The sequence below is a fragment of the Rousettus aegyptiacus genome, unplaced genomic scaffold (assembly GCF_014176215.1).
Source record: "Rousettus aegyptiacus isolate mRouAeg1 unplaced genomic scaffold, mRouAeg1.p scaffold_m13_p_14, whole genome shotgun sequence".
In the NCBI taxonomy this organism is placed as follows: Eukaryota; Metazoa; Chordata; class Mammalia; order Chiroptera; family Pteropodidae; genus Rousettus; species Rousettus aegyptiacus.
Window position 1 is genome coordinate 20,659,061 of NW_023416289.1, and position 21,630 is coordinate 20,680,690.

General features: G+C 35.2%; 1 protein-coding gene and 2 pseudogenes across 2 annotated transcripts in view; all 3 read left to right on the forward strand.

The window, feature by feature from the left end:
• The window catches only part of CNTNAP4 (contactin associated protein family member 4), a 217,774-nt gene that overhangs the window by 129,460 nt on the left and 66,684 nt on the right, over positions 1-21,630 (forward strand). For both annotated transcript variants that reach the window (XM_016155989.2, XM_036231504.1), the window contains 4 exons: positions 2,715-2,976; positions 10,150-10,299; positions 14,697-14,868; positions 21,184-21,290. In XM_016155989.2, coding sequence (XP_016011475.2) covers positions 2,715-2,976; positions 10,150-10,299; positions 14,697-14,868; positions 21,184-21,290 — 691 coding nt within the window. The remainder of the gene's footprint in view (positions 1-2,714; positions 2,977-10,149; positions 10,300-14,696; positions 14,869-21,183; positions 21,291-21,630) is intronic.
• On the forward strand, positions 2,162-2,280 carry LOC118611677 (annotated as a pseudogene).
• Positions 17,279-17,397, forward strand: LOC118611807 (annotated as a pseudogene).

The window sequence follows — 21,630 nt, forward strand, 5'->3', positions numbered from 1 at the left end:
GCTGTCAGGAAGAAGAGAGAGGGCAAAGTGAAGGAGAGCCAGAGCAAACGGGACCCAGCTTCTCTGTGGTCATGCTTCACTGTGCAAGACCGCACACACACACTCAAAAAAAACCTTTGGAGGAAAATGGCCAGTGTTTCTCTTCTATCTCAAATATCAGGAAGGCTCCCTTTTGCACTGACTTTTAACCAGAACCCTGGGAAACATGGTTTTCAGTTTAACTTGATGATAGAAAAATGCGCACACACATACATATCCATTTGAATATATTTCCTTAATTGTTCAAAATTAAATATGTAAATTTAAGCTCGTGTTGTATCTACAAATCCTAAAGCACATCATGAGAATATTTATTGTTTATAAAATATTTTATTCCCAATTCTTTTGTGTGAATTGATAGTATTTACATGAATATGCAATCAGTGAAATTTTAAGTCTTTTTTTAGAATTGGGAAAATGATTTAAAATAAAAATAAAAATATTACAGATATATTGATGTGTGTGTTCAATTGGCAAAATGAATTTCCAGAAACTGCTCATGCAGCTAACACCCACTTTTCATTGGCAAGAGGATTTGCTGCTTACAGGGTAGCAGGCAGCTGTCCCAATGAAGCATGTGACCAGCTTGCAGCTGCTACATGTTTTTATTTGTACTAGGTTGGTTAGTCTCATAATTGCCTTTACATTATGGGTTAGTGTAGTTTACTCTTCAACTTTTTGTTACTTCATTCATTAGGACAAGTCATTTGTCCATAATGAAAGCTAATTCACTTCTAACAGAATTACAATAGAACCAAAAACTTCTGCTTAATGAAAGACCCAGTGGTTTGATTTCAATGTGTATTCTTCTAAGTAAAGTTGATTTCATTGACTTTTCAAATCAGTATTTGGAGAAAATATTTTTTAAATTATTGTCAGGAAAAATAAAAACATTTCATTTCTGAAGCATGTTCAGGAACATGCTTAATTCTTTCTAAATAATTCAGATTTTAAGGTTTTTTTAAATCCTTAAATATATATTTTATTCTAATAGAAAAAGTTTTTTCATATATAGTATTTTAATGAAAATTTGTGCAATCTAATGTATCTTGAAGATCTATTTTTAAACCATTAGATGAAAAATAATACATGTATATCTGATGACTGATGACAAGAGCATAACGATAAGAAAAAGACAAAAGTAGTTTAAAAAGGAATATAAAAAAATAGTACATTGTACATTGTAGTGTCCAATGTACAACCTAAAGGAAAAATAGGAAAAATTAAAAATAGGCAAAGGATATGCAGACTATTCTGAGGAAAGTGAGTCTAAAAGAGCAACAAACTCATAAAAAATGCTCAGATTCACTATTAGTCAGCTAAATGAAAGATAAATAAGAATGATATATTACTTTGACATTTTGTCATTGAATTCGTACAATTTTAAAAGATCCCTAATACTTATTTCTGCCAAGGATGTGGGGAAAAGGATATCCTCATATATTACTGGTAGAAATGGGGAATATTTTACCTTTTTCTTTTTTGGAGAATAAGCTGGAGATATTTATTAAAACATATAGGTACAGGTAGTTCTCACTTTAGAACTTCCTTCTGTAGAACTGAAAACACCAATACACGTAAAAGCATGCAGAGTTATTTATGACAGCATTGTTGGGAGAGGCAAAACCTGGAAAGTGCACGCACATGAACAGGAAAACTGTTCCTTTCATTGAGTGAAAATTTGAAAACTCACACAGTAATTATGTGGTCAATAAAAAGAAGGAATTAGGTTTATGGCAGATAACTCTAAATAACTTCTTCAAGGTATATTTTAGTGATAAAATCATAAATGGCATAAAACATGGCTCCTATTTCTATAAACAAATACTGGTGTATAAGTATATGTATTTATAAACATATTTAAGTGTATAAACTGAACATATACCTGAAACATATATATATATACATATATATACACACACATATATATAGGACTCAATGGGAATAGAGAAAAATATGAAAAAATATGGACCAAAAAACAGTAGGCTATGTTATAGAGTGGCTTAGAAGCCAAAGGCAGCAAAGGGGTGAAGTGAGGGGGAAGGGAAAGCCAAGAAAAAGATCAAAATAAAGAGTTGACTCTCAATAAAACTATTTTTTAAAATTAAAAAAAAAAAAAAAAGCCTACAGCCATGCTACCCTGAACAAGCCCGATCCCGTCTGATCTCAGAAGCAAAGCAGGGTCAGACATGGTTAGTACTTGCATGGGAGACCACCTAGGAAGACCAGCTGCTGTAGGCATAAAAAATAAAAAATAAGAGATTGTAAGCTGACAAGGTTCTTGCAATCTGTGAAGTCAACCAAGGGTTGCCTCGCCTAAAAAAAAAAAATGAAATAAATGAAAATAAATAAAGAATAAAAATAAAATTGAAGAGTTGGCTTGAATAAATTTTTATTGACTTCAGTTACATCGAGTTCGACACCTCTGTAAAGGTCAAGAATGGGGAGAAAAGGATTTCACCTAGAAAAACCCAGGGAGAAATTTGCTTGACCACAATATCTCTGGATTTGGAGAACCTTTCAGATGTACGACAAGCATTTGAATTTTCATGTTGAAAACTTTTGTTGTTTTAAATCGAAGGTAGTTTGATAAATAGCCTTTGTGAATATTTCAATTTCTATTGCTGAAGTGATGTGACTCATTCTTAAAGCTTTTTCTTTTACTTTATTCTCAGGGAAATGTGTCATTTTCTTGTTCACAACCACAGTCTGTGCCTGTGACTTTTCTCAGCCCCAGGAGTTACTTAGCACTGCCGGGCTCTTCCGAGGAGGATGAGGTTTCTGCTGCTTTTCAATTTCGAACCTGGAATAAGGCAGGGCTTCTGCTATTCAGTGAACTTCATCTGGTTTCAGGGGGTCTCCTCCTCTTTCTTAAAGATGGAAAACTTAAGCTGAATCTCTTCCAGCCGGGAAAATTACCCAGTGACGTCACAGCAGGTAATAAGTGCATTCCCGCAGGCAAAGCATATGGAAGATTTCATTATCCCTCTGTTCCTTCTCCATAAAATTTTATGCATAACCAAAAAATTAATATTTGTTTAATAAATGAATACTTGAGTTAATAAGATTATCAGTACTCTTTTTTAGAGGAACTTGCTTCTAATTTCCTTTTAAATATGGCTCCAACGCTAGCAGTTCTTATTAAATAAAATGATACTTACAGGGAAATAGAAATTTCCTTCTGTGACCCTCTCGCCCACTCCAGGTAAATCAACATATGCTGAGGAAATGTTTTTTGGGAAAAATGTGAAAGACTTTGGAGTGGACCCAAAACTTTACTGGATGTCTTCAGCGGAAAACTAGGCTTTGTCTAACATAGCTATTGGTGTTACCTGGTCTGTGAGAAAAACAGAGGTTTTTCTTGTATCTGTATCTCTATATTAGTGTTGTAGTGTCTAAGTACTTAAAGTAGCTTTACTGGCTGATGTGTCTGTACAGAGTTGTACATATTTTGGGAGTATGAAAAGATTCGTGCAAAGCTCCTCATTTGGGCTCTAAATGTAATTCTCTCCACTTCTAGGCAATACGATACAATTTTAATGATTCTAAGTAATATAATTAAGGAGACTATATGAGTGTCTGGAAAATTAATGTCTAATTTAGGTCAGTGGTTTGGGTGAAGGATATTTTTATCTTTTCATTAAAATTATATAGTTTTTGACAAGGAATCTCTATCACATTTTCACATGTATATGGGATAACATCCAAGTAAAGCAACTGCAGGTCACGTTGGGGTAAATTGCTACATCAATTTAATAAACGATCTTTAAAAACAATTTAATGATGCCATTGCTCTACTCCTCTATATGAACTCTGACCAAAATTAATAGGCTATAACTAAGAGAGGGAAAAAAGCTAAAATGCAGTCAAAAACTAAATAAAAGAAAAGCAAGTGTACAAGTGGATATGCAAATACATGGTCTTTATATATCTTTTTCGTTGTTCACCTATGACTGCAGTTCAAATGTGGGAGCTGAAAGTTCAATATTAATTATAATTTTTAAGAGGTACTTTGCTGTGACTTTTTAATATGATACCCAAAATGTGGTAGATTTGCAGGCTTGACAAAGGAAATAAATCAATGTCATATTAATAATTAGTAGGTTCTCTAAAATGAGGGCCTAAAAATGCAAGCCTGCTATTAATGTGTAGTTTATTGTGATTTATTTGACATCCTCAGAAGTGGTTATATTCATAGCCTTATTTTAAACATTTTTAAAGAAACTGCTTCAGAACAATGTTATTGTAGTGAGCCCCATGAAGCGAATTCATTTCTTTACAAGTATGTATATTTAATATTACTTTACAATTATGTATATTTAATAAATTACTAGGTGTAAGTCTATACAGAATACTCTGAATGATTTAAAAATCTCTAAATTAATGTTTAAATATATATACAATATGATCTATTATGACATCATATGACTTAATGTGATTGTTTCCATAGCTAATAATAAGGAGCCTAGACTAAATGTGATTATCAATGTAAAAAATTGTTACACTTCAGATAATACAAGTAGGCTTTTATTTACCAACTCCCCTACTCCTAATTTCCCTTTTAAAAATATTAATTTTTGCTAGTTTCAGTGAGGCAAGTACATTCTGCAATTGTAGTAGACTGTTTAAAGAGTAGTTGGATGGATGGTCATCTTGTTCTCTCAAAGGGAAGGACTTCCCACGTGTTTCACATGTCAGTGTTCAATAACTAAATCAGTTGTCAAAATGTATTATAGTGACTCTTTAAAGAGAATCAATTACTTATTGGTAGATTAGTATGATACTATACTAAATCTTTCCATTATAAAAGGATGGCTTAATTTTTCTTAGCTTCTAGTTTTATATGTTTAAAAAACTAAAAAATTTTATCTTTTACGATGGAATAAAAATTAAATTGCGTTGAGGAAGAACTGAATTGTGCAAATATTTGAATTATCAGGCTACAATTTTAATGTGTACAGTTTTGCAAATTGTCACTTGGAATTCTTTGAAAATATGTCAGCCCCGTATCATTTTTAAATATTAAAGATAGTATATTTGTCTAAATAAAAAATATATATTAGCACTACTCAAAATCCCTCATGACACAAAATATAGTCACTCTTCATCACTTCAAAGCAAAGATCATTCCGATGGCATCAAAAACCCAACCCACAATACTTAGATTGTTATATAGTATTATATTGTATAGCAATATTTTCCTATTTAAAACAAATTATTGTCAGATTTGAGATTTCTGCTGTGATTTTAGCATTTCTGCTGCTGCTTTTCCCTAAAGGTGAAGATCAGGCTTATAAACAGACTTCTTGCTCCCAAGGGCAGGGCCTGACAGATGCAGGCTTGCAGAATATAAGGCGTTTCTGCATTTTTCTTTTACTAGGCATTTGTGATTCTTTTGGCGCTGGCAGTGGAGAGCACTCTTGATTTACCTCACCCTGCAGAAGCCTTTTTTTATTCCTTCTTCCTTTCGCTGTTAGAATATTCCTATCCTTTCAGATTGTAACACTGTCACTCGCTTAAACTCTCATTTTTCCTGAAATTGATTAGTACAATGAGCTCCATATTTTCTTTTATCTTGGCAAGAGCTATCTGGTGGTTTGGATCTTTAATCCTGGTTAGTGGATATAATTAGTGGATGAAGGAATTTCTGGCACTGTTTCAGAGCACTGGAAGATATTCAGAAACTGGCAAAACACTTCAGTTGCTTCTTGGGTAATAGCCTGTGTATGATTGCCTTCTGCACCTTTGCAAAGAACCCACCCTATACGGCAGGCTTCTTTTTTCTTTATACATCTTACTCCATGGATGCGTATTATAGTCTTATGAGAGAGTGATGGTGGTCAAGCTGTCACAATATTTCTATAGCAATTTAGGAGTGCTACCAGAAGATCCAAGGAACAGATATACAAGGAATAGATATAAGCCTTTTTCCTTCTGCCATATTTTGTGTGTTCACTTGGTTTGAGACTGAGAGGGTAAGAAAAAGAGAGGGTAAGAGAAAGGGGAGCCAGAGGGGGAGGAGAGGGAGAGACTTTTGGTAAACAATCCTGTTCCCTCTGACCAGCTGCAATTGCAAACACTTTTGTTTATTATTCCATTCTTCCGTTATTCCATTTGGAGTTGTCAGTGCTTTCCACCCAAAGACCATGATGATCACAGCTGTAATCAAACAAGCTGGGTTTACTGCTGATTGCAACGAGGACACATACCCTGGAGAAACATGGGGGTGTCTCAATACAAAGGTGTTAAGGATGATTTATTATAGGATTTGGGGTTATGTTAGCTGATTTGGGAGAGGTTTCAAATAAGTGGAAAATTGCTCTAGATTAAAGCTGCCAGAAAGTGAGGGTAATTGTATGATTAGGTATCTTTGTAAATCTTATCTTGAAAGATGGAAGAATGAAATAAGGCTAAAAGAGTGTGTGTGTGTGTGTGTGTGTGTGTGTGTGTGTGTGTGTGTGTGTAATCAGTTGCATATTATCAGGTACAGGAATTTGATATTTTTGTGGTTTTCACAGCAGTCTTGTTTTTGTCTGTGCTTAGGCAAGATTACAAAGTAGTGTTGATTTTTTGGGGTCCCATTTTGTTGTAGTGATAGAGTGACTTTTTTCTGATTTTGATATTCTGGGATTATGTTCAACAGAACACCAAGGCCTAGCTCTCAGTGGCAGCCAACTGCTCACACCACCGAAGCCTCACTGAGAGTGTTGGGCCATTTCCTAGCTGTTAGTCTCAAAGTTAATCGTTTAATATGAGCAAGAAAATCAAGGGACTGCCTGTCCTGCAGGCAGAAACCAGTGTGGGTTTCAGAATCAGCTCACCAGCTGGATACTACCTTGGCTGATTTGTTTATCCTCCTCGAGGCTCATATTCTCCATATTTAAAATGAGAATAATAATAGCACTGTTGAAGACTAAATGACATAATGCATATAAGTCAAACAATACTTGTTATAAATAATAGTTCAATAAAACTGTTTTTATTATATTATTATACCAACACTATTCCCCCTCCCTCAGCCTCAAAAATTATGAGCCATGGAAGCAGTGTTTTGGAATTAGCATTTAGTTACCTAACATCATGAACAAGAAGAAAAAAATACAAATTCTACAAATTCCTCCTCTCCTTCTCTTTCGCAGACTTTTGAAAGGGGCTCACTCCTTATCCAGCCTAAAAGTGGGAAGAAGTTGTATACTTAAACAAGTAGAAGCTGATTGAAAAATTATCCTTTTCATTATGTAGAATTAGGTGAAATGAATTAAAAAGTTCCTTCATTATTTGAGTAATAAATCCCGTTGATGGGTAATCAATGTCCTCATCATAAACAACTGATGTGTATTACAAATGAGGCTGGAGAACAACTTTTTGAAAGTTTCCTCACCAATACAGCCCACATTACAACTTCCTAGATCTGAACATTTAACTGTATCCAATTACAAAGTGGGCTGTCCTGGCAGTCTTTTGTTCTTAATTTAAATTGGCTTCTATATTAGCAAAAGAAGACCCTGAGCCCCCAACTTAATCCTGTCATGTGCCTAACCTACCAGTTACCTGGAGCATTGCTACCCAAGAGAGTGGTCTCTGGAGTAGCATTGGTTCAGTGAAATACTTATTACTAAGATGAGTATAAAAGTTGAGATGAAGCTCTTAGAAACTGCTATAGCAATAAGATTTTGCTGCAACGTCTAAGCACATGGTCAGTGGGCTTATATTTTCTATGCCTTCTTTGTGTAATTTTTTTAGGAATTTATTTTTATTGGATTTTATAAAAGGATCAATCTGCAGTAGTTTAGAAAAGAAAATAATAGAAATGTTGAAGACTAAATAACACAATGCATATAAAGCCCACAGTACCTATTATAAATAATAGTTCAATAAAACTGTTATTATTATTATTGTATTATTATGTTCATCACCACAGGTAGTTTGAGAAGCACTGTCCTAGGCCAATGGGAAGCCTAGAATGAAATAATAGGAATAGAGTCATGTATACGGGCATATCCATGCTTTGAGAGATGATAGGAGTCACATGGTGGGGCGGAGGGCGTGGGAAGTGTCTGTGTGTGATATAAAACTCCGTACCAGGATTTTCCCTCTAAATGCATCCTCTTAAAGGAAGCATTGGATGACAAATCTGGGACATTTGATTTATTTTAGTCCAATCTCATACCGTCAGGGATTACATAACTCAGCTGTCTATTTCAGAGTCTACTTTTAGAAAATATGTCTAAAAGTATCTAACCTACATTCTTTATTTTTCAGCTTTCAGGTCTTTCTCATTATCTTTTACAAACCAAACCAGGGTTAGGTTCTTTCAAACTGTTTTGGTTCATGAATGTGATGTAAAAATGAGCTTCAATGCCTACGATGGGACTTGTGTTACACTAAATGAGTCCAGGGCAAAGAGCTTAATGGCCATAAGGGAGCTTCTGTGCATTTTCTGTCTGAAAGCTTGTGGTCAAAAATAGGTGGGGAAATAAAGAAAGTGCACGTAATATCAGGAGAGAGGCCCATGACTTCCGTATCTCATCGAGTCCTCATATTTTTGTTGGATCTGCAAAATCATACAGAGTTGCATACTCAGTGTATGTAAAAACACTGGTAAATCCAGTGTAGAGGTGCTTTAAACCCCACCTGTCTGCTGAATTCTCAATCACAGAGCCCTTGCAGACTTAATTCCCTTCAAGAGGGAATGACTATACCATCTCATAGATTCATGACCCTGGGGCCACCTTAAGAAGGACTAGAGATTGTTTCTTAGATTGGATGAGAAAACCTTGATTTTTGGTTATAGCAATTTTAGATTGTATATATAAACTTGGGAAATATAGAAAAATATAAAAATGATTAAAAACAACCACAATTCGCCTTCATGCAAAAATTACTGTTTTTTTTTGTAGGTATATTTTCTTTCAGTTCTTTCCCATATTTATACAAAAATTAGGAATATAATTAGAACTGTATATGGAGAGTTGATTTTTTTATTACTCACAATAGTTATGTTTAATAAAATTGATGTGAACACTGACTTAGCAAATACTGAACCATTGCTCCTATGGCTCCTATCACAACATTTTTGTCAGCCAATCAATATATAATCTTGTTTTGTGTGTGATTCTGTTTAAAGACACCTTAATATATATTGTTGTCATTAACATTGAACTCATGGCTAACAGAAATATAACTCATTCCTGAATGAAGTTTATCTAGCACACAGATCATGTGAAGGTACATCAAAGGCTTTCTGCACTTAGAAACAGTAGACAGCATTGTCCCACTCTGCTTGGGGTCCTTTCCAATGGCAAAGTCACCAAAAAAACCACAACTATGTGAAAAAAACATGTTTACATATGAGAACTGAACCAGGAAGTATCGCCTCGTTTGACTTCACCTATAAACATGTGTATCGATCAATTCAAATTTTTCTCTGCTCTGCATTTCTGTGAATAATTTCAAAAGTGCTTCAAGTACTGATTTGGGGGTTACAAATAAGTTACGATAAGTAGGTGAATTTGCAGAAACGGAATCTGCAAGTTGTGAGGATTGACTCTGTAAATATAGTTTTACACACTGCTTTATTTTTTAACTTTTCATATCAGTAAACTTGGCAATTTTCGTTATAGTCTCTTCAAATATTTTTGTAATGATTGACTTGGCTAAATATTCTACTGTAATATTATAAAATATGATTGATTATGTGAAAGCATAAAAAAACAGATAAATCATCTTACTGGAAATAACCTAGAATTTTGGAAAGTATCGGTGCTCTTCCCAAACCCTTCCCCTTAAGAGCTAAATTACATGATGAAAACTGAAAATTAGTCCATGCCAAATAATTGAAAGATTTTAACTATTTAGGATTGTTCAAAGTCGGGAATTTTGTTCTTTACTGAGGTCTTGAAAAAGGAAGATAATGAAGCACCATTTTTTTCATAGAAAGTGCTGATTTCTCACTTGCCTCCTTTTCCTCTCTTTTTATTTCCTTTTATTAAATTAATAGACGTGTGTGTTGTACTTGATCGAGTGATGTGTATATTGCTGTTTCTAATCAACCGTTTATACTGTTGACTGTTGCTAGGTATCTCCTTTAACTGATTTTATCTCCCCTAGGGGTCGGCTTAAATGATGGGCAGTGGCATTCCGTCTCCTTATCTGCCAAAAGGAGTCATCTGAGTGTGGTGGTGGATGGCCAGGTGGCCTCTGTTGCTCTCTCTCTGTGGCATGAGAAGATTTATTCAGGAGACACCTATTATTTTGGAGGTAAGAGAAGAAGTCAGGGAATATGGACAAGTAAACCCTATTTGCAGTTACTACCATTGTGTCTTGGGGATGTCATTATGTTTTACCTCATGTTAATACTGTGGAATAATTTCTCACTTTCTCTGAACATGAAAATGTTGAGTGGATCAAGGTGACAAACTATGACCTAAAATGTATTTATTCGAGGTAGACTTAACTTATGTTTATGGTTTCTGCAATGAGATTGATTGCAATTAGGCCACCCTGTAAAGTTCCTACAAACTTTGTTATATTTTACTATTGTTAAATGGTCCTTACGTGTCTTTTTCTAATTTAATGGGCTGATTTTATTACAGTGTTTTCCCGATCATGCCTCTTAGCATCTCTGGAGCATCCTTATGGCTTTCCTACTGCCCAGTACGGAATGGTAATATTATGCCAGTGAACAGATAATCTAACAATTAACTGGAGACACCTCTTTTGATTGCTAAATGATAATGCACTGACTGATTCATTTGATGAAATTTGCGCATCAGCCTTCAAAACCAGGCTTCATTTGTTTTTGTTCTCAGAGAACAAAAACAAATGAAGCATTTACCTGCCCAGTGGATGTTTAATTGAACTAAAAGATTGGAAAGAAAACCTTGAAAATGGAAATGAATCTATAGCATTGAAAAATTAAAATGAAATGTCATTTCCCATTAGGAAGGCAGAGCTGTGAAACTGTTAGTAGTAAGACTTTCTAATAGCGACTTGTGATGTTTCTTACTATTGTTATTTTAAATTTCAATTGTTACTTCTGTCTAGAATCACTTTTGAATTTGGTGGAAAGCCCAACACTTATTATTCATCAATAAAATGCAAATGCCTTTCTAAGAATTGACAGTAAGACATAGATCATGAATCATTCATCTGATATTAAGAGCAAACAAAGAAACAAAAACCCCTGCATAATCCATTACTGCTAAAGGCCGCATAGTACCAACAGCCTTAAATGATATAATTGCTTCCTTTAATGAGATTTGTACATTTCTGAACCAAGTTATTTATAAAACCTGATGGGATATATGATTGGTTTTGTGGCAATCCATAGAAACACGTTCCTTTAATAGTAAGATATATTGTCCAACTTAACCAAGAGCTTTCACTTTAAAGGAAAAGATTTAGAAGCACTAACAGAGATAAGGAAAAAAAAAAACCAAGCATATTGTTAAATCATACTAAAAATATGGTAAAAATTTGGTATTTATTTTCCTCGTGACCTTTATAATTTGATACCTATTAAAATGTTTCTAAGATTTTAAACACTATACTGTGGACACTTCCATAATAAAATTCTAATTTTAGCACTTTAAAAAAAATAACCAGTCTTAAGTTTACTTAGGTATCTCTGTTTATTCAATTATCTTTTCAATTGGTGTCCTTCGGTACCAGAATATGTTGGATCTTGGGATGAGATTTTAACCATTAGACACATGCCCTGCAAAGTATAGCATCCTGATAGTTCCATGGCTGGGAGCAAGGGTCTGAAAGAAAGCAGGAGGCCTTCTGCTGCCCCACTTCTCTCTCCTCTTCCCAGTCTTGTGCCTCCAGGACCTGGAAGAGGAGTTCCATCCTTCTGGAAGCCCACCTGGGGCTTTGGGGCTGGGAATTCTGGGTTCTGGCAGTGGACTGGAGAATGGGGAGAAGGTTCTGAATTGACACATCACCCTACCCTGTGAAGCCTCCTGGGGCTATGGGCAAATACATGGCTGGAAGAGAGCTGGAATAAGGTCCCCTAAAGTATAGGATTGGCACAGGGACCCTAATTGCCTGAGTGATGCTAGCAATGGGGTGACCAACTCTCCCCAGTTTTAGCACTAAGAGCCTAGAGTCTTGGGAACACTCTCCGTACCATGGCAAACTGTGATAATTGGTCACCCTAGAAAACCTTCTGTTCTGTGTGCCTGAGAGTCCCCTTTATTACTAGAGCCTGTTTTATCTAGGTGGAAGGTTTTTCTTAGATAGTTAATTCTTCATCCAGTTTATCTTCAAGTAAATATCTCATGTTCTGAGACACTTCCCGTCAGTTCTTCTTTGCTTCTCTTTAAATTCAACTGCAAATTTCCAATTATCTTATCAGCAGATGGTCAGTCTAACTTGGCTGCAGTGCCCTACTGCCAAAGAACATGTGTTTCGGCAGCTTGGGTCGTATCTCCATTCTCGGTCAGTCTTGGGAGCGACCGTTATATTGGGAGAATGGTCTGCAGCATTCTGCGTATATCACACGAAACTCCACTATCTGTGCATCGTTTTTTACTTTTTCCTGCCCCTCTCAAATGCATGCTTTTCAAAACGTCAGACTGCATCATGGTCAGCTTTAGTTATTTATAAGTTATAAATTTTAAATCTGTTTTCTCCAGATTGAGGATGGATGTATAATTTCTGTGTGTTCCCCTATGTACTCTTTGTGCTATTGATTAACACACCGTATGGCACAAGCTAAGGACACCAAACTGCATGCAGAATTCTCACGCTCCTAATTGTGTAGATCAGACATTATCCATCTAGTGAACTGGCTGTGTCACCATGAAGTCAAACCCAACATCTCACTTCTGGCACAGTGACATACAGTAATAATTTATCTGTCATCCTTAGAGGTGCTTAACATGCTGACTGCCTCTAGTAATGGATCCATCCATTAATTCAGCATTAAGTATTCCCCAGAAATCTTCATGTTTTAGAATTTTCATCTCAAATGATTTCAGTGCTGAGCCTCTCTTTGCTATCGCATTACATTAACTTGCAAATGCCTGTTATCACAGACTCATGAAACAAACCTGGCTTGAACCCTTCTTTGTTCTTAGCATCTCTTGCTATTAACCATTCTGGCTAGGAGTATGAAGTGCCTCATGATATGAGGGTGTACTTTCTGCAAAGTTCTATGACCTTTCCTTGTGACTGCAGGTTTTCTTAGTTTTGTTTCCTACAGGCATATTACACAATTTATTTCACTCTGAAATAGTTTGAAATGTGTCAGGAAACACCACCTGGAGAAAAGGAGATTAGCAGAGCTGTTTGTATTCCTGGCATATTGTAGTTGCCCAAAATATTGAACTATTATACTCTCAATTTTTATTTTAACATTCTTAATTAGTTAATAAGTCATCTAGAAAACATAGAGATATGGTAATCATATCCTATACCACAGAAGTAATTTAAGCATTGAAAATGTGTAGAGTACTATGTACACTAAATTGATACTCAAAAAACTTACATTACCTTTTCCTGATGTATTAAATTAAAACTTCATCATCTCCATTAGTTACAATATTAACATTTCAATGTGTCTGATAATAGTTTTGAATATGACTCTGGCCTTGAATTGGCACGTAAATGTATTTTGTTAGAAAAAACATAGCATTAATGGTAAATGTCCTCAGTCGAAATATTTAATTATACTGGAAATTCCCAGGTAGAAAACTAGCATGGATTGTATAGAATTAGGAATTTGTTGATTCATTTCTTATTCTTTAAACTCATAATAGTGGTTGACAACCATAACAGCAAAGAAAGATTAATGAAAAATGCATAAGTATAATATATGTGTTCATACTCCATAAAATTATTTATTTCACTTGGATAGAGAAACACTTAGAATATCATTAAACTCCAGACAATAATGGTCAATATTATAGTTCTTTATTATTTAAATAAATAGTAATAGGTCTTAGATAAATGTCAGAAAAAAATCAATATAAATAGAACATTCATGAGGCAAAGAATAAGTAAAATCAAACAGTGAAATCTTTTTGATATTAAACCATTATGATTTATTAAAATGCATGTATATATAGCTCTTATATGCATATGAAAATAAAGCACTTAAGTAAATAAAATAGTCATTTTATTCCATTTTATTTCCAAACAGTAAGCTTTAAATCCAAAGGTATTTTATCATTATTGATTTATCTTTTCTTACCTACATACAGTGCACATTTTCATCCTTTATATTCTTCTTTTTGTGTTCCAAAAAGCTGAGTTTTTGTATTTAAGTTATATATAATTTAATCCTGCTGACTAACATGTTTAAAATTCTGGAGCTAAGTATGCATAATTTTAAAATTTAGATCAAGTTAATATCCTTGCACATTGTTATATCATAATTTTCTACAAATCCTATGATAATAAAGAAAAATACTTTGTATGAATTGAAATTTATAATTTAGATCAAACTAATGGTGACTGGAATGGGCTTTTTCTCCCTCTTTTAATTTAAGAAAATAATCAAACACCTATTTTATTGTTTTAATGAAGTATTTTATGATAGTGAATCCTGACTCATTGTGATATATCTTGCTTTTTACTTGGTTCTATTTGTTTTTTTGTTTTTTGTTTGTTTGTTTGTTTGTTTGTTTGTTCTTTGTTTTTTTAATCAGGTTGTCCTGACAACAGCTTTGGATCCAAATGTAAAAATCCCATTGGTGGATTTCAGGGATGTATGAGACTCATTTCTGTCAGCAACAAGGTGGCAGATCTGATTTCAGTTCAGCAGGGGTCCCTTGGGAACTTCAGTGACCTTCAGATAGACTCCTGTGGAATCACAGACAGGTAAGGGCCGTCTCACTTCTTTATTTGGACCTGTCCATTGCCAAACATTTGGCAGCAGATTAAAATTTATATGTAAAACAAATATTATTTTCTCTCCTGTTTTCCACCATCATCTGGAAATGGAATATAGTCACATTAGAAAAGAGAAAAATATGCCTTTAGTTTTATACTTTATATTTACAACCGATAAAATTTAGATAGAATCCATTTGACTGTATTATTTATACATATACATGCTACCATTTCACAAAAGATATTGTTGATGCTGCTATAATTTAGGTGGGTATGAATGTATCAAAAATGTATCATTAAACTCAATAGCTTAGGACATCTTAACAGTAATATTGATCATAATGTACCAATAAATCAGAGACCTGTCTGGTCAGTTATCATACTGAGTTTTGCTTCCCTGACAACGGAGTGATATACTCAGAAGCATAGAAGTGTAACTGGTTGCTATGATCCTAATGTGTAAAATCCTTTACTAACTTCTCTGCAGGGAATATAAAAAAGGAACCTCTCTCTGGAAAAATTTGACTGTAGTATTGATCAAGGCGTAAGGCTGGTCCAGTAGTTTTGATCGGAGCTCCAGTGCAGTACATGGTAGTGCAAAAGTTGGAAGTTAACTGTAGCAGAGAAGCAACTTTTAGAATGATAATTGATAGCTAATAATTTAAAAGTACTTTTAGGCATGGTCAACTATAGCCAAATAATCTTTCCAGTTATGCTTTAATATCAAGGCTGTTAATTTTAATTATCGAGTTCAGTGGACTGTCATGGCCATTACAGATTTTAAAAAATTAAACAGTGTTACAAACTTACCCCTTACCTCGTAGTAGTGTTCTGTCTATATTTTGAATAAATTCATAAAATAACTTTATTTAGCAAAAGATTAGGAGGACGTTTCCTCTCTGTGAATAACCCAATATGTAAATAAAATAGTTCTTTCCATAATGAAAGATGATATGTAAAGGGAGAATTTAGATAATAAACCACCATTGGCTTGACAGTGACCTTTTCCATAGATACAACCACACCAGCCCTGAAACCTTAGTTTTGATTTTGGGGAGGGCCTCACTCACAGAGCTTGGGAGCCCTACCTCTGATGAGTGATAGCCATCAGAGATCAGTGGGGGCGGGTCAGTTCTCCACATCATGAATGATAGTCCTTTGACCATCTCAGATTGCAGAAAGTTCTTTCAGTACAAAGAGATCCACACTTCAGTGTGCTTGCTCCCAAGCTGCCATTTTACATGAGGAATTCACGTAACCTGCTTTCTGGAGGTATATATTTGTAAAATCGAATGTGATACAGCACAATTAGAGAATGTGTGGGTCTGTACCACACCTTTAAAGGACTTCAGAAATAGTGAGCAAATTATGGATCGGGTAGGTCTTGACTATACATTTTTTTAAGGAAAACTTTAGGTGAATGGTAACCCTAGCAATCTTAGTTACATTTGTATTCCTTTTATTCCAAATGTATCTCTAAATTTATTCTCTTGTATTCAGAAGAAAATATGTAGTCATCCTTTGGTATCTGCCAGGGGATTGATTCTAATCCCCAATAAATACCAAAAATCTATAGGTGTTTAAGCCCCTTATATAAAATAGAATAGTACTTGTATATAACCTATTCACATCTTCCATATGCTTTAAATCATCTCTAGATACTTATAATAGTTAATACAATGTAAATACTGTGTAAATAGTTATTATATACTGTATTGTTTATGGAGTAATGATAAGAAAAACGTCTGTACGTTCTGCATAGGGGTGCAGCCATTGTAGGTCTAACTGCATAGTATACATCAACAGTAATGTAACTTTTTTCCCCAAACATTTTCCATCCCTGGTTAAGTGAACCCACAGATGCAGAACCAGGGGATACAGAGGGCTGACTGAGTTCATTTATTTTGGTCTTATATACAGTACCTATTGACATAGCTTCTAAAGCATTGTTAGAGTATTTTTAAAATAAGTCTGTATTCCAGGCTCTATGCTAAGCACTTAACAAGAATTAGTATTATGTGTGTGAGCATCTGCATAAGGAATATGTGTGTGAGCATCTGCATAAGGAAGATAAAAGTATGTAAGGAGTGGGGAAAATGCACGTGTGAATGACCTTACAAATGTGTGTGTGTGCATATGTATGCACGTGTGTATGGGTTAATATGTAAGAAGTTGTGTGATTGTGTGGGTAAGAGTTTGTGCAAGAAAGTTATATTTTAAAATTAATTTTAAATTAATTGCTTAATATGTATTTCAATTAATCCTCATGAAAACTCTTAGAACCAGTTCGTAGTAGTATTTATTTCTTATAAATATGGAAACAGATGCACAGAGAAATTAAGCTGACTAAGATGACATGACTAAGAGGCAGAGTTCAGCAGCAAATCTAAACCCTCTGGTCTACGGCCATGCCACCCTAAACGTGCGTAATCCCATCTGATTTCGGAAACTAAGCAGGGTCAGGCCTGGTTCGTAGTTGGATGGGAGACCACCTAGGAAGACCAGGTGCTGTAGGTGGTAAAACAAACCAACAAATCTAAGCCCTCTGGTTCCAGGAAAGTTCCTCTGAAATATATACCTGCCACGTCATATAGCTCTCTCGGTGCTCATTAACATTTATTGTGATTATTACTTAATCTGTGTATAATAAACTCATAATTTAATGGTTTAATAAATCGAAATTCAAAACAAACAGGAACATTAAAATATATTTAAAAATTTGACAGGAACTAAAACAACATATTTCTTTTTTATTGTAACTAACTTTAAGTCGGATCAAACCTACACACAATGGTGACCATACATTTGCATGCGTGCTCACATTCACAGTCATACAGTCATTCACACATACTCTTTACACACATAAACTAATTAGTCATTGCACATGGTCTCTCACACATGTACACACTCATGTGCTCACAACATATTCAAAAGCTCCTTACCACACATAATCCTTATGCATACACTCCATGTACATACGTTCACACACCTCCTCACACTTTAACTCATGCACTTATACACATACAGTCTCTTACACACCCACACCATCTTTGCACACTCATAAAATTATTCCCACATCTTCCTTACACACAGTCTCTCTCTCTCTCTCACACACACACACACACACACACACACACACTCATCCGGAAGCCCTCCCCTTGTCTTCTGTCGACATATACCTGTAGGGAAGGTCGCCTCAAGCCCAGGGAATCTGGTGGGGAATGACTGAAGGGTGAAGGCAGTTGGTCTCTTCCTGGAGGCGAGGACAGAACTTCGACGGGAGCTGCCATTAGTGTTCCCATGTCTATTTCCCCATGTCCATATCCCTATGTCTTGGCAGAAACTCAAGTGGGGCTTGGGCAGGGGTGACAGTTGTTAGGGCATAAACACTTACTAAGTTACTCGAACCTAATGCATTATTAAACAAAAGAATCCAGTGTTTTGATATCAACGTTTTAGGAATATCCTCTGATTGAGGAAGGTTACCATCTCAGACCTGATTTACCTACTCTTTTCTGAGTGGAGTAGGGCAGAGGGTGTGGTATGTCTCTGGTCTCAAATGACATCTGGGCTACTGAGACTGCTGACAAGAATTGAGGCCGTTGTGTCACATTCACCATGGCAACCTCAGCAGGCCCAGCACCTGCCTCCTGGCTTCCCCAGCCTGCAGCCCTCATACCTCCATCGTACTGTTCTCCCCGTCCACTCCCACCTCCCAGTCCTTGGGCTTGGGTGGAGTCTGCATTGCGCATTCTTCCCTCCAGTGTGGCCCTTGGCTTCCCTCCAGCCACACCCCTTTTCTTTTTCCCAAGGAGCCCATTAAGCCTGCCCTTGCTCCTCTTCCTTATGCTCACGTGTGTTTTTTACCCCTGCTGACAGTTAATACCAAGTTCATGGTGTTATTCTCTCTCCTGTAACACTGAAGACATGGCTTATTTATCTGGGAGAGAAAAGGGTGGAGTGGGGTGGGGACAAGGGGCTGGTTCTTGTTGATTTTATAGTTATGACATTTGAATGCAGGTGGTCGCCATTATCCTAGGACCAGTAGGCACTCAACTGTTCGATTTTCCTAAACGTGGTGATATTATAGAGATTTTTACTTCAATATCATTAATTCCAGCCAAGTTTCACGTTGTGTAAAAGTCTTTTGAAATTTATATTAGAATGGACAGGGAATCAGGATAAACCAAAATAGTACACATCACTTCAGTTTTGGGCATGTTGATATATACATTTGTTCAAATCACAAGCAATGAAAATAATGATGGAAAAGTCTAAGGAAAAGGCTAGAGGAAATGGGTCACTGGGATGTTTTGCTTTGTGTTGAAATGACTAGTGAGGAGAAAGGTGTACAATACAATTGTTAGAACATTTAGTTAGAATCACTACTTCACTGTGCAATGTAATTTGACACAGGTAAAAAAAGAACTATACGATGAATTTAAATAAAATCCACAATTCAGTCTTTCACATTGTGATTTAAAAATGTAAAAAGTCAAGTCCAACTAACAAAAATCAACAAAAATGGATTTGTGTCATTTAGTAGCACATCAATTAGAAATAGCATATATATAAAAATAATTAAAGATTATTCTTCCGAATTTTAGGCATAGCTACTTATGTCTGCTCCCTTTTAATATACAGTTGTGGTCTGTTAATAGACTGCTCTGTCCTTTTCTGATGACCAGCTAGGATTGCTATTTTACTTTTTAAAAAATTTTCTCTTCTGGATTGTTATTGATTCGAACTGCTTAAAATATTAAATATGTCATGAACCATTATTTGAATGGATTCCTCTGAAACTATAAAAATGCTAAAATATATGTAAAATTAATTGGCATGGAAAGATACCCATTATTTATTAAAAGGCAGGTTGTAAAAATAATGCGATTATATATGTATACACATATATAATTTATATATACACACAAACACATATATGTTTATAGTGGTTATTTATATATTGGGATTGCAAGGAATATTTCTTTTCTATTGTTTCCTGGATTGTTTGATTTCTGTACATAGGACTTCTATTTTTTATTTTCAGGAAAAATCAATAACATTATTTTTAGTTAAAGCTGAAAAAATTCTGTAAGCAAAACATGAAGTTCCTGTGCTTAGCTTTAATAAAGGAAGAAACTGTGTCACAAACATATTCTTGGGAGATTTTGTAGTTTATTTATTTTTTAATCTGAGATGAACGAGAACATTTAAAGCCTTATACTTAATGTATCTTTCAGTAATTTTTTCATAGTATCTTAAGCCAAAATATGTACTTAGCAGTTTCAGTTAAAAAGTGGTGTGGGTTCAAACAACTTCATAAATGTTTATGTCTTAACAATGTAGTAACTCCTTTGAAAAAGATCTATCTATCTATCTATCTATCTATCTATCTATCTATCTATCTATCAATCTATCTATCTATCTATTGATAGATATATTTGAAAAACATTTTTGCTTCACTTTTAGTTAAACACAATTACTTAGCAATTGCACATGCTTACCGTTGGGTACTGTACAACTTTTCAAAACTTGAAATCTTTGCAGGAGACACTGCCAACTTCATTTTTTGTTCAACGTTGATTTTACATGGTACTTGTTTTTTATCAGCCACTAAAAGTTCTTCTTCTCAAAGTTAGGATACCATTAAAAGGAATGTATTACGATCAAATGTTGAAACTGAACTAGCTCAAGCCAGTAAGTCTCATAGTGTTTGATAGACGTTGAGTGTGTCTGTATTTCTTTAGAAAATTTAAATATCCTGGGAGCCCCCATGAGTTCAGTTTGGCACCCTAGGGCACCTTGACACACTGCCTGGAATGTGTGTCTGCGTCATACAACTTCAGCATTCCTGGACGTATGCGTCAAGTGAATAAAGATGTCCCTCCCTCCCACTTCCTTCTCTCCTTCCCTCTTCTTTATTTCTTCTTCCTTTAAACATTCAGCGTAGTGAATCAATATGAGCAAATGTTATTTTGTGTAAGCTGTTCATATTTCTGGCAACATATTAACTTAGCGTTATGTCACTTAGGGAAAAGAAAGAGCTCTAATAGAGTAGGACATGATGAAAATTAAGCAGCCACAACTACCTGAGAATTGGTTAAAATCTGATGAATTTATTGATCTATGGTTTAGTTCTGTGATTAAAGTACCATAATGACAGACTGAATAACCATTAGTTATGTTAAATTTACTCTTTATGTTAATGTTGACATTCTTCTTTCACATGACCATATACAAATGATTGATATTTTATGATATCTCAAGTGGAAGAATAGTAATTGTGTCTGCATCTTCTTTTAGGTGTTTGCCCAACTATTGTGAGCACGGTGGGGAATGCTCCCAGTCCTGGAACACCTTTCACTGCAACTGTGCTAACACTGGTTACAGGGGAGCTACTTGCCACAACTGTAAGCTAAACACATCTGCTTGTTCTCGCCTCCCTTCTGATTTCCCTGTTTTATTTCCCTTTTTGTTACTGTGTGTATATATGTCCATGTATGTGAAACCACGTATTGAAATGTATATCCTTGAATTTTAGCATCCCGCTGATTTATAGTTGACCCAACTTATTTAATTCTGATCACCCTTTAATAGGTGGGTACTGTTATTATCCCTAATTTAGTCATGAGGTAACAGAGAGAGATTGATCACCTTGCCTAAAGCGTCTTAAATAATTGAGCCACAGCAAGGAAGTGAACACTTGGAATTATGCTCCAGAGCCTGGGATCACAACCAGTGCTCTTTTCT